This window comes from Trematomus bernacchii, unplaced genomic scaffold (genome assembly GCF_902827165.1).
Source record: "Trematomus bernacchii unplaced genomic scaffold, fTreBer1.1, whole genome shotgun sequence".
Taxonomy (NCBI): domain Eukaryota; kingdom Metazoa; phylum Chordata; class Actinopteri; order Perciformes; family Nototheniidae; genus Trematomus; species Trematomus bernacchii.
Genome location: NW_022987582.1, coordinates 107,650 through 121,742, shown reverse-complemented (window position 1 = coordinate 121,742; position 14,093 = coordinate 107,650). Strand labels below are relative to the sequence as shown.

General features: G+C 39.2%; 2 protein-coding genes across 4 annotated transcripts in view; both read left to right on the top strand.

Moving 5' to 3' along the window:
* The first annotated feature begins 226 nt into the window (after positions 1 to 226).
* Positions 227 to 3,181, top strand: sostdc1a (sclerostin domain containing 1a). Its single transcript, XM_034127288.1, has 2 exons — positions 227 to 540; positions 2,147 to 3,181. The coding sequence occupies exons 1-2, from the start codon at positions 264 to 266 to the stop codon at positions 2,590 to 2,592; spliced, it is 723 nt and encodes a 240-aa protein (XP_033983179.1). The 5' UTR covers positions 227 to 263; the 3' UTR covers positions 2,593 to 3,181.
* Positions 3,182 to 4,079: 898 nt separating this feature from the next.
* crppa (CDP-L-ribitol pyrophosphorylase A) overlaps positions 4,080 to 14,093 on the top strand; it is a 40,197-nt gene continuing 30,183 nt past the window's right edge. For all 3 annotated transcript variants that reach the window (XM_034127243.1, XM_034127244.1, XM_034127245.1), the window contains exons 1-3: positions 4,080 to 4,416; positions 6,545 to 6,818; positions 9,118 to 9,267. In XM_034127243.1, the coding sequence (XP_033983134.1) occupies positions 4,166 to 4,416; positions 6,545 to 6,818; positions 9,118 to 9,267 (675 nt within the window). In that variant the 5' untranslated portion in view covers positions 4,080 to 4,165. The remainder of the gene's footprint in view (positions 4,417 to 6,544; positions 6,819 to 9,117; positions 9,268 to 14,093) is intronic.

Sequence of the window (14,093 nt, the reverse complement as noted above, 5' to 3'; positions counted from 1 at the left end):
AAAAAACGTTCTCTTATCATTATATCACACATCAAAAACAAGTGTTAATGTGCCAATCACTCAGGCATCTAATCCCATCATCATCATTATCATCATCATGAATCCAGAAAAAAAGTTTAAACCCCTCAACCAAAAGCGAGTGGGCGAGGTTATCTTAAGAGCGTACATTTTTTTTGCAACCAATCACAGCCTCATAACAGAGACGCACCTGAGGAGCTGCCAAAGCGCGAGGCGGACCGGCTGTATAAAAGCTCGGGTCTCACATGTTCCTCCAGCATCATTCTCTCTCCAAGCGGACCTACATCTCTCCCTCTTCCCAGAGAGCAACCATGATGCACCTGAGCGCGTACGAGACGTCGTGCCATTCCTTGGTCGTACTTTGCATCTTGCTGAGGAGTTGCCATGCATTACAAAACGACGCCACGGAGCTCCTGTTATCGCACGTGAGCGCGCCGGTGCCGGAGGTTCAGAGCAATGTGACCCTGAACCGAGCCCGGACCGGCGGGAGAGGAGCGGGCAGCGCAGGGCAGGACAGAGGGGGTGAGAACCGGAGCCGCTTTATTATTTGTTTATTCCTCATAAACTGCAATCATATTTGTGTGTGTGTGTGAGTGTGTGTGTGTGTGTGTGTGTGTGTGTGTGTGTGTGTGTGTGTGTGTGTGTGTGTGTGTGTGTGTGTGTGTGTGTGTGTGTGTGGTAGCCTATTGATAACGTTTCAGTAACCTTGTTGTGCTCAAAGATAGCACTCTTTAGGAATATTGCCTTATATTGTTTCCTTTTATTTTCTGGTGTTATTTCTAATGTTGAGTTATTTGCATGACATTAAACAGTCTTGATATCTGAATAATGTCTTTCCAAGATATGCTATTAGATTACTCATCCAATAGCTCTCACCTTTAGACAAGAAAACCGAACTGGCAAATGCAACCATTTTCCATTTTTTCCATTCCACTTTCTGAATTTCTTAATTCGAGGCTGCATGCAGAAATAAACTCTTGATAAAGCTCATTAATCGCTTTTGTCTTTAGTGTCTACATCTCAATTATTCAAACAAGGGACCCTTTAATGCGGCACTTAATCCCGTTACCATGATACCTTGATACACCTAATATCAAATAGCTAATCTGCAAAAAGTAGCATACAGGCTATCAAATTAGTGCGGTATGAAACATTTAGAAAATATCAAAAAAAATTCTATACGGTAACAGTAAAGTTTAGATAGAGTCTTGTGCAGGGGGGTTGTGTCAAAGCACACACTGAGCTCATAAAGTTGGCTTTGGTCCAGGCAGGTATAGCCCACTGGGTGTCAGTGTGGCTGAATAGAGGTGTTCTCCCATGAAGCCTATTTTCGCTCTGAGGCATTCCCAGCAGCCAGTGGTGAAGGAAGGAGGGGAGCAAGGGAGTTCATTCATCAAACACTGTCACATGGGGGAGCGGGGGGGCATTGTCACTAAGCTGTATGAATGGACCTGAGCTTGTGTTACAGTGGTGGAGGGGCGAGCAGGGGGACAGTGTTTGTAGCCTGCAGCAGAATAATACATCCAGTCACAATCCACTGATATAAAAAGAGACTTTTTTTTCACATGCCAAAGTTCCTCTGCTTTTTGAAGCAAAGGTCAAAATGCTATTGTGGCCCTTGACTTTGCCAGAGGCTAAGAAGGGGCTCAAAGCCAAGATAATGTACAGGATAAAGGACTGGAAAGTGATCCATTATTGTCGTTATTAACGTTTCAATACCATGATGAAGTAATGACATGTATTCACTGGTGTGTTATTTTGTTGCCTCAATTAGTGCTCGGAAAACTGAATCTTACGTTAGAGCTGCAACAATTAGCCAATTCATGGAAATCAACTATCAAAAGATTCAAATTATTGTTTTGGTTGTGTTTAAGTCAACATTATCTAATTTCTGCATCTCAAATGTAAGGATTAGCTTATTTTCTTTTTCATACATATAGATTTTTGGAATGAAAAAACAAAACATTTGAAGATGTTACGTCAGGATGTGTGAACATTTAACACGCTTTTTTCACTACTCACTGCCTTTTTCTAGACAAAAAACAATTGTTAAATGCATGATTTAGAAATGTATCCAATATACATCCAGCTGTCAGATTCTCATAATTCTCATTGTGTCTTTCCACAGAGCGAGGCCAAATTGGATGCAGAGAGCTGAGGTCCACAAAGTACATCTCTGATGGCCACTGCACCAGCATCAACCCCATCAAGGAACTGGTGTGCGCTGGAGAGTGTCTCCCAGCTCAGATGCTTCAGAACTGGATTGGCGGCGCCTATGGCAGGAAGCTCTGGGGTCGTCGGAGCAGCAACCAGGACTGGCGGTGTGTCAACGACAAGACCCGCACCCAGCGCATCCAGCTGCAATGCCAGGATGGCAGCACAAGAACATACAAAATCACTGTTGTCACCTCCTGCAAGTGCAAGAGGTACTCGAGGATGCACAACGAGTCGGGCAACAAATTTGAGGCGCCGGCTTTGTTGCCACCGCAGCTCCTGCACAAGCACAAGTCCAAGAGCAAGAGGAGGCTGGGGAAGAACCGGCTGAGTGAGAACTGGCACGAAGCTGAGCCCTGAGACTCACTCTGAATCCTTATGACCCTACGGAGTTTTGTCTCTGTGACATTGAGACACTATGTCCAGAGTTTGTGGATTATCTCTCAATGTGACTGGGACTTAATTTAGGTGAAGCTGGTTCCCTACTATGATGGGAGAACTCCAAAAGGCATGCTAAGGACTTTTCTTGTTGTTATATCCAAAAGGTGAAAAGATAATGTGAACAGAACTGCAGTGCTTTCTGGAGTCCCAAGCTAACACACAATGTCCCTGAATGTAGCCATATGCATGCGTTCCTATATATTCAGTGTATGTGCAGATGGAGAGCTAAAGTTCAAGCACCAACACCAGTAAACACCAAACATCTCAAATAAAATTCAGTGTAAATACTTGTACATATATCAAATTCTTACTTGCCTTTTTAAGAATGGCCATGTGTATAAAATGTTACTTTGTAAGATTTATGATTTTTTGATGTAATATATTCTCTGTGACAACATATAATATGATTGCTTAATTGACTTCAGCATGTGGGTAAAACCTGGAAAAGCGTTGTCATCAATCAGTCTTGTAGTAACTTTATACAAAATAAATATCCCTTTTTGTATCACATGCATTGTTGTCTTTGGAGGCTTTACCAGGTATGACACTTCAGTTAACCATTATAACCCATGCAAAGCAATATGAAGTTCTTATGTAGGTGAAAATTAGAAGTACGGGGTGCGGGTGCTAGTGCCTGGAGCCTCGCAGAAACCAATGTGAGTTTGGAAAATTGCACATTATAAATCTATTCTTGTATACCTCAACAATGGAATTATGATCAGTAGAAATGGCCATGACATGGGACCTTTAAAATATATAATGTTGGTATTATGTTAAACTGCAGGAATGCTCAAATGCTGATAGTTGATAATTGAGTATTAATTGAATATGATTGATATACAAGTTATCGAGAGACATGAAACGACAACCTACCTACTGAAATCACGCGAGAACAAAAGCTGCTTGTTGTATCCATAGCAGCATGCCAACGCTTTTCCAGATTGCATTCACTTGAATTTGACCGGAAATGGAAAACATGTAACATTTAAAAATAAACTTCAATCTAAATTTAACTTTTCTTTTTCTTTTCATTACAATACAGTATGAAGAACTGGCAATATACTTGTAAATTGATATGAAGTTTCCTACGCACTCCCCATCTCAGGGGCAAGCATTTTACTATTCTGAAGAAAAAAGAAAAAAACGTAAAACTCTATGGTACTTAGTTATTCGCTTCTCTGGGGATCTAGGCCCTTTACTTTCTCACCTTTAAGACATCTGAAAACAGTTATGTTATAGACACATATGTCAGCCCAATGCCCATCTATGCACCTTAGAAGCTTTTTGGTAAAAGAAACTAACAAAACCTAGACTAAAGTCTTTGTTTTATTTTGAAAGCATTCACCGGAAACACTCCATTAAACGGTTCCAGCTTTACAGCGCTGTTTTTCTAAATATCCATCCACGTTGCCGCTATTTTGCCTCCCCGCCCCATCAGCGGGGAATGGACCGTTTTAGAAATTACCTGCCGTGACCCCTCACCCACCAGCTGATGGAGGATCACCACAAAAAGATGCAAAGCGATAGTTGTGACCCAGACAGGCCCACTCATCCCGGGAGTTTCCCAACCTGTGAGGCCGGGAGGAGCGACCACCAGCCGGCGGAACGCAGCGTGGACTTCCCGGTGTCAGTCGTTCTCCCTGCTGGAGGCACCGGGGAAAGAACCGGTCTACAGACACCGAAACAGTTCTGCCTGTTTATGGGTCGGCCGCTCATAAGCTACACCATACAGGCTTTCGAGAGGTAGGAGAATGAAAAGGCGTACATTTAAAATGTCATAATCCCTTTTTGTGAACATATGCAACCTGCAGGTAGGCTACAGGTGTAACGTTGGTGACAACAGGTCCTTCACTTTCTCTAACGGCCGGTGTGTGGAGTGTGTCTGTGTGTACCATTAGCTTAATGTAACTAAGTACATTTACTCAAGTAACTTTACTGTACTTGAGTACAAATAAGAGGTACTCATACTCTCTTTGCACACCACTTTCTATCCACTACAATTCGGAGTGAACATTATGCAAGTTTGTGCATGAAAAGTTGATCAAATATGATGTTTTGTCATAAATTAAACCCCCTTCATTTTCTGTTTTTATAAATGATATATGAACTAAATGTACATTACAATACACACATCAATACATACACAAATGTCTGTCTTAGGCTGATCCAGCAAATGTAACATGACAAATACTTAATCTTTGATGCACAAATCATATAGGCAAAGATTTGTAATAATCCTGGCACTGAGTTTCCAAAATGGCCTCATATACTCTGAGAGATTAGTGATACCTACCATGGGATGGACAACGCTCAGGATTGACACTTTTATGTAATTTTATGGTTTATATCTTCATATTGCCCATCTGCAGGTGGACTGAGAAAACCAGGGCAGCGTTATTCTTAAACATCAGATTCATGTTTATTATGTGCACTTCTAAAGTACGTCAGGATTTGTAAGGTGCTATGAAAATCAATCTTACTAGCCTACTTACTTTTGTTAAGGGTACTATTATCAATCTTATTTAACAATGTATCAAATCATTGATACATAATGATGAAGAGAGGATGGATGTTGACACTGTGTTATGATCATTGCCTGTCCTTCATTACAACATTACAATAACAACCGGTTTTATAATCAGATGTGTCTGCTCTTAGCTTTTTGACAGTGTTCACCTGTTGTCGGGAAATGAACTACTTCCTGCAACATCCTGGGTCTAGACAGCAGGATGCAGATGCTCCCTGCATCTGTGTGGCCTGAGTGCTTACAAGAAGTTCATAGGTCATCAGTGTCAGTACTGATTAGTGGTTGATTTGGATCCATAATCCAAGCTGGGTGATTTAAAAGTAGGGCTGCATGGGTCTGTAATTGGCTCTAGATGCATGATAATATATTATTATTTAACAATGTTGAGACTTTTTGATTATTTAGGCAACGTGGATGGATCCTACTCCTAGTCCTGGAAAAGACAACTTAAACTTAACTAATGTGCATTTAAAGAAAAGAGGAATAGTTTTGGCGAAAACTAAAAAGGTACCATGGGGTACAGGAATTAGTTTTGGTTTCATGACCCTGGTTCACGGAGGACACCAAAAAAGTCCTAGAAAGACAAGGTAAACTTAACTATGTGCATTTAAAAATAAAAAAGAGGAATAGTTTCGGCGAAAACTAAAAGGCACCATGGGGTCAGATTATAATTTTCCAAAGGGGGGTTCGTTCAGATGTGTGTATCTCACTGCACTGTAACTGTGATTCATGTATCTTTGCTTTTAAATTAGTGTTTTTAAATGCCATTTTATATCATTGCTTTTAAATGAGTGTTTTTAGATATCATTTCATAATATGTTTCTTAAATGCTATTAATGTCTTTCATTTTTGTAAAGCACTTTGAATTGCCTTGCCTTGCCTTGCCTTGCCTTGCCAAAATCATTTATTTAAAGAGTAGCTCAGCACTCTGGGAACTGCGCTAATTTGATTTCCCTCTCCTGTTTGTATGCTAAATATGATGTCAAAGCCAACAGACACTTAGCTTAGTTTAGTAGAACAACAAAACCACAACTTTTAAACACCTTTTGTATTGTACTTTTGCTGGTTTGAACTTTTTCTCAGTTGTATTTCTTATTTAAACCAAATATCTTTTGGGTTTGGAGTCGGACTCTTGGTTGGCCAATACAAGCATTTTCAACTTGAAACAGGCCTTTTCAACATTCTTCAGATGAAACAAGCAAATAAATCAATAGATTAGTTACAGCCATAATTCCTATATTTAAAAAAACTATAGTAGGTGTTATGTTCTGACTACCCTCCTTGGTTATTATGACTTCTCACCTGACAAAACAAACGTTGCTGAGTGAACTCTGTGTTTCGCAGGGTGTCATGGATCCAGAGCATTGTGGTCGTTGTTGCCAGAGAACACATGGACCTCATGACGGACATCGTCCAGCAGTTCCAGCACACGAAGGTTCGAGTGGTGCCAGGCGGCTCGACTCGCCACAGGTCGATATATAACGGAGTCCTGGCTCTGGGAGAGGAGGGGAGGCCGGTGCCGGACAAACCGAAGGTGGTCCTCATCCACGATGCTGTGCGGCCTTTTGTGGAGGAGGATTTTCTGTACAAGATAGCCATGGCTGCCAAGGAACAAGGAGTCAGTATGATAACAGCTAGTATATCTCACATAATATAAAAATGTATATGTTTGTGTTTTTGACTGTTGACACCTTTTTAAAGACAACAACTTGGACTTATGGAAACTGGAATTTATACGTTTTTACTATTTTAAGATGTTTTCTAAACCATTAGCTGGATTTACCAAGAAAGTAAAGAAATCAACATCTCAGTAAATCCTGGAAAAGTGGGCATTTATCACTATTTTTAGATATTTGAGACAAAATAGTCTACTATTTAAAAATTAAATCGTTAATCGTTAAATCGTGAAAATAATTGTTAGATGCAGCATGAAAACACATGCTGATTTTGAGCCCAGTTTCCAGATTGTGTCAGTGATTTTAAACCTTGCAGAGGTATCAAGAGGGTGTAGCATTTTTTCTTTTTCTTTCTACAGAAATCTATGGAAATTGGGCCTTTGCTCACTGCAATTAGTTCAATGCTGCCACGAGGAAGCATTTAAAGCTCAGTTAATGTCAGAACTTGGAAATTATCATAATTCAAATGATCTGCTACGCTCCTATATGTAAATATAGCTTGTAAATATGTAACCTTTATGGATAGCCTGTGTTTCCTCATCGTAATGCGTCTACGAATTGAGGAAACAACCCCAAAATGCCAGTAGTTCCTCATGCTTGGAAAGCGAAGTTAAACTAATTAAATCTCGACTGTAGCTCATTTCTTCATCTAATTTTTGCTGAAAACCAGAGAAGGTCAATTACAGAACAATTCAAACAAAATCCATCATAGTCAGCTGCAGTTTAAAGAATCAAAACTCGCACCTTATGGGATGACAAGTTACCAACTGCAGCACGTGTTATTTGTTTGTGCAAACCTGTGCTTCATCTTTCAATGTGCAGTGTGGACATAAATAAACCAAACACTAAAAGTACAACAATGTTTTCTTGTCAGCTTTTACCAAAGAAGACAAACAGTTCTTGTGATTACACCTTAAGGTCTTTCCATCTTTTTTGAGAAACTGTTTATCAGTTTGACAGATCCATCGCTCCCGGTGGTGAGGTTTATTTCATCAGTGATGGATGGAAAACATTCAGGCCGAAGTCACGCCCGCTGTGACGACCTTACTTGCAGATTAGTCTCATATTGATTCATGACTGAGACTCTGTTCAATGCAGGTCACAAAGGTTGTGAAGAAAGCAAGAGCTCCCTGACGTGAGGGCAACATTAATGGTGTGTTTGAGAGTGTGTGTGGGCTTCTTTGTGATGAACCTTCACAGCAGGCGGTCTGGTCTTCATTATCCTGCCAGTGTCCACGCTCATGGGAAGGAGCCCGTCTCCACTGAAAAGCAGCAGATTAATTTTGATTTTAACAGCATGTGTAACACACAGAACACATGTTTGCTTTCATTTCATTTGCGAGACGTTCCTCACGCACGGGCTCGCTGACCGTCAACTCTTAGAAACTGCCTTCCATCTATCATGCTGTCGGGAGAGAAAAATATTCTCTCAGAAATGTGGATTATTTTCTATTTCCAAGAAGTAAAAGCAGTGTGCACTACAGCTGTTAGGATGGATTTTATATTACTGTGTAATATGGCTGCTGACTCAAAGTATGACCGATGTGTTTCATGATTATATTATATGATATTGTGCAGGATTTTAGTCTTTCAAAAAACACTGCAGATTTGCAATTATTGATTATTTCCAGTATTGATTAATCTGCAAATCATTTCATAATATCTTTTTTTTATAAATGTATAAATAATTCAAATGTATTTTCCCATTATAGTCCATATTGATGTCTCAGGATGTCTTGTTGTATGATATCAACAGAGATACGCAGGAAATATCCATCTTTGAGAACTTTAAACAGGATATATGACATTTTTGAATGAAACATTTATTAAAATTATTATCAAGATAGGTACCGATTATTTTTCTCTCGATTGATTAATCCATTATTTGCTTAATGATTGCAGGTCTTCATTTATTGAAGCAAGTTTGTTATGTTTTTACCACAATTCCAACAAAAACTGGTAGAAAAACTAAGATAAATGAATTTTGACTTTCATAGTTTGTTTACTGTCAAACTTTATTAAAAAATAAATTGACAACATCAACATGTATGTGTTGTTAATAAAAGCTGATCTGTGAGCTGACTATCATAACACCCATCAAGCGCCAAGTCAGCAATATGTTTTAGATAATTGATTAAATCATTGTATATGAATACACAGATTGAGCTTGTTTAGTGATAAAATATCTATCTTTTATTGTATTTTAAACAAATACTAAATACTTGTTTTTTTTTCGCCCAGGCAGCAGGAGCTATCCGACCTCTCGTTTCCACGGTGATAGCCACCACATCAGAGGGCTACCTGGACCATTCTCTCGAGCGAGCAAAGTACAGAGCCAGTGAGATGCCTCAGGGATTCACATATGATGTCATCTATCAAGCCTATCAGAAGGTAGAGTCTGTCATTTCATTCACATTTAACACACACCAGGGTGTTCATCTGCTATTAACGTGGGTACAAGGGTGATGATGACAACAATTAGTGTAAACGGGATAAGAAAGAAAAAGAAACACAATGAGGACATGCCATTAAAGGTGCAATGTCTAATACCTGGCCAAATGCTCCAAACTAATAGGAGGCAGCATTCTCATCTACTATTGGATCCATACAATACAAGAGTATATTACATTTAAACCAAATTGCTGAAACTTTTACCTTGCTGTGTAGTGTCCGCACATAGTTTGTTAGCCATGTGTGCTGCTACAACCAGGGATAAGTTTTGATATTTGGTTTATTGGACTAAATCCAAACTGGCAGAAGCAAGAAAAGCAGAGGTAGTGCTGAACTGGCGGGGAGGTCAGGCACTGCCCGGGAATAAAAGAAAGTCCTGGCTGATTTTGTCACGGCCCAAACTGAAGGTCCGTTTCCTGAGGCTGTGGTACATTTTCCTCCTGGCGATGTAGTCTGCCCGTAGCATCATTTTCTTGCTTTTGCAACTTTGAATTTTATCCAATAAACAATATATGCAAGTATACACTGTTCCCTGTAACTTCTTCACGTTCTGTTAATGATTGATTGAATGTTTTAAACTAAAGCATCCAACTAATCTCAATTAAGCATGCTTCTTTGTTAGGTTGTTAAAGTTATGGCTGTAGCTAATACCCGCAGAATTGAAAAGTAGCAGAAACAACAAGCTTCAGAGAGGGGGGACAAATGAGAAAGCTAATACAATTTATATTCCCTTATTTTATTGCAGTTACTTGCTGTCCTCCTCAGTTTATTTTACTATTAGTACTTTGGACAATAAAACAATCTTATCTTCATCAATTACCAGGGGAAGAGCACATTGGTCACATTTGCCCATTAATGTAAAACCTTTATTACTGTTTTGTTTTGTTGTACATGCATTGTTAAATTGAAGAGCGTTGTATTCATTCTGTGCAACTGAAGAAGTTAGGCAGCACACTACGATTTTGAGTGGATTTCTGCAACTGCTATATATTTGCAAAATCAACACATAATATCACAGGTTGGAAAAATCCTGTTCTGCAGCGTTTTACCCACTCCTAAATTATTGCAGAAAAAATGGTTTTTAGTCTTATGAAATAACAGTCACATTCAGATGTATGCTCTAAAAAATTACACCATTTGGATAACAAAGGACTTAATGGTTCTCATACATCATAACAGGCCTTCACAGTCCCTCATTGTTCAGCCGATGTGCCAGAACCTGCAGGTTTTCCCTCTAAAAAGCTTGTGGCGTGGGTGCTATCATTTTCTCTTGGCCTCTGCTGCGTCTGGGAGAGAAACGACACGTTCATATTTTTCGCCACACTCCAGCAGATTAGTCTGGAACAAATGTGAACAAAGGCTTAGTTGGAAAAATGGAGAAAGAGCCCTAAAAATACATGGCACATTTAGGTGGAGTTGGATTAATGGTCTCAGCAGTTGAGTGAGTTTTAATCTGTGTACCTGAAAAATGGAAAGAATTTATCCGCTGACATAAACTGTAAATGCGTTGATTCTTTGCTGAAAGCAGAGGCTTATTGCTGAGACTTGGCAGGCTAATGCACGCAAACCTAATATTAAAACTAAAATTGTAGAAGTTGAGCTTATTTATTTGAGCTTGCTATTTCAAGCTTGACTTCATTAGATGGATATTCCGATAACCACGTCTCTGAAGGACGCAGCACATTTTGAGCCAAGAGCTAAAATATGCCTCAAGTTTTTTTCTTTACTATGTATAGATTGCTTTGGAAGCTCTCATGGATTTGATATAATAATATATTGAGCTCTCTTAAATGCTGCAGTGACAAGGGACCCCCTCTCTCTCTCCTTTTTGCTCTCCTGCTCGTCAACCTTTCAAAAAATAGGAAAAGTGTCAGGTTAGGACTGTAGGACATGCTCATGAAAAATCTCTGGGAGCTGCACATTTGTAGCTTGACATCTTTTGAGAGCAGAAGAACTTAGCACTGAAAAGACAAAGGGGGAGACACTTTATCCGGTCCCCAGTGAAAGCTTTTGTACCAGGAGATAATGCTAAAGGTAAAATTACCCCACGACGGATAGCGTATTCCTGCTGTTATTTCTCTCTTCGGTTCCAGCGTACATGGCATAAAAGACCCCTCTCAGTTATACCTTGACAAAATATTACCCAGCTATAATCTCGGGTAGCATGGATTTGTTTTAGCAGTCTTGTGGACTGAAATAAACTAAATTAGCTCATTGCCTCCAAACTTCCCCCTGATCTAAACCAGCTTAGTTTTCCCAGCGGTGAGTAAAAGCACAAATACCAAGTTCACTGGTACAAATCAAAGTACATGAATTAATCTTATTTAAACATTAAAGGTGGGGTAGGTAAGTTTGAGAAACCAGCTCGAGTGCGCTAGAATTTGAAAATACACAGCCGGAAAAAATCTGCCACTTCCTTACAGAGCCCCTCCTCCAACACACACGAACGCGCACATGACCAATGAGGGCACGAGATAAGTTTGTGCACAGATGGAAGGCTGACAGGCAGGTAGGCCATCCAGTCATTTTAGCCGGGCCGGCTAAAATGATTGGTCGTACTTTTTACAGTATTACGGCTTCCACAGATGACATTTTTTTATGGATTTTTTGTCAAAGCACTTAAAATATTCATTGCTATCGGGATGTTAAGAGCATTCCATGGAATATAACAAAAAGTGTATCTCGAGCCGGTTTCTCAAACTTACCTACCCCACCTTTAAATAAAGGCTTGAAAACTCGAATTATTTGTTAAACTTTCATATGGATTATTGTACCCTGAAAAAGTAAAGGTATACATTATTTTCCAACTTCTGTCCCAGATTCTGCATTAACATGCACCTCAAGATTTGCAGTCACCTGAAATAAATTCTAATCAGTTCTAATAGACTTTAATTTCTCTTGGCTCACAAATACATTTTTCATCCTTTATTTATTTCTTTTTTGTATTGACTTTCCGTGAATTAGGACAGAACTACCCTTCCTCCCATTTGTAGCACATGCAGCTACAGTCACGCATGTTTTTGTGTAACAGGTTACACATTATTTGAGCTGTTTTGTGCACAAAAGCATCACATTTTCATGTGTAGCATTCCCTTTGAATGAAATGTACTAGAGCCACATGTTCTTACCTACTAATGAGCATTGGAACAATAAGTTGAACAAGGGAAAATAAAGCACTAGATCAACAATGTCACATCTGTGCTGTGGAATAGGTGCAGTGAAGTTAAAGACCATTTTACAAGTTGCTGCTTTTATGATAAAACGTGTTAAACTACTATACTGAATGTTTGGAAATGTTTTTCAGCATCCAACACAAATACATTCCTATGGGTAAAACTGTTAGCCTTTAGATTGAGAAGTGAACAAGAATCAAGTGACCCACCAGGCTGTGGGAAACATTTGTCCATTTCTAGCATATGTAGGAAAAACATTGTGTAGCATCCAGAGTTATAGAAAAAACAACTTGCAGAATAACGTGAGAAAAGCTCTTATAACCTGATGAAAACAAATTCAGAGAGATAAGATATTTTAACAGTCCATTTGCCAAAGGAAACCATATCGCCTGAAGTGTCTGCTGAAAAATGTGGTGCTGCAGTATCATCCTATGAGCCTGTTTCTGTTCTGTTCAGACAGCAGCTGCAATCTCGATACAGAGTATGAAAGGTTTTGGACATATTGAGTGAAATATTTGCAGTAAGTTAAAGAAGAATTTGAGAACTCTCAAGGCGATGACAATATGTTGCACAGAACCCCGTCACATCAGGATTGTCTGCACAAAAGAGTTTTCTCTAACAACTGGTTAATCAGACCAGCATATTGTCTGCATTCTTGTAAATAACAATGTTAGGCAATAGTTAAAAGCAGGTGTTTTAAGTTGACTTTTTGGCCTCTTCTGAATGGCGATGTTTGTTGAAAGCTTCGGTGCTGAGGCACCATTGCACCAATCTGTCAAACTGGCACCTCATTTGAATGTTACATTTCTTACAATGAATTAACTGTTCAATTTTGTATGATTTCCACATGTACATGTAGACACTTCAAAATCTAAGTTGCAGACAGGTTTGAAGTTAAGCAAGGACATTCACATTTAATTTAGGTTATTTCCTGGGTTGTTCCCTTGCGGCGCCCACAGATCAAAAACTCAATCTCAAGATATTATTATCCATTCAGCTTCGATTGCCAAGAAATGATAGTACAACATTCAATTTCCCAAGTAAAGGACATGTTCCTCAGAGCATTATTCCCACTCACTTCAACAATCCACTGACTTTTAGTCTATTGCCACCATGAGGTTCGCATTTGTGGTTTTGAGGGGAATGTCTTGCCAACTGTTGGATGGATTGCCTTTAAATGTGTTGAAGACATTCACAGTCTTCACAGGGTGAATTGAAATAACTTAATAATCGCCAAACTTTCCTCTAGTGCCTTTTCAGATTAAGATCACTTCTCCTTCTCGTCAGCCTCAGCTGTGATAAGTGCTAAAAAGCAAATGTTAGATTTGTAACACACGTAAGTGAGACTAAACGGCAGCATGTGTTTAGCCTCACAGAACTAGCATGTTCAATATCAGTCTTTTTAGTTAATTTAATCTAGCCTAACACAATTGTTTTCACCTTCCAGTCTATTAAGAATACAATCGAGAATATATCCATCTATGTGTACAATTCTGACATCTATTCTTAAATACAAAGTGTATTATTATACCATAGATTCTCAATACATCTGTCAATGAGTTTGTTTATCTAACCAGGCTTACAGTTGGTTGC

Bases quoted from the DNA above. Each gene is read 5' to 3' on its own strand.
- sostdc1a (XM_034127288.1), top strand. From the start codon at position 264: ATGTTCCTCCAGCATCATTCTCTCTCCAAGCGGACCTACATCTCTCCC. The intron at 541-2,146 runs GTGAGAACCGGA...GTCTTTCCACAG, and splicing joins CGCAGGGCAGGACAGAGGGG to AGCGAGGCCAAATTGGATGC.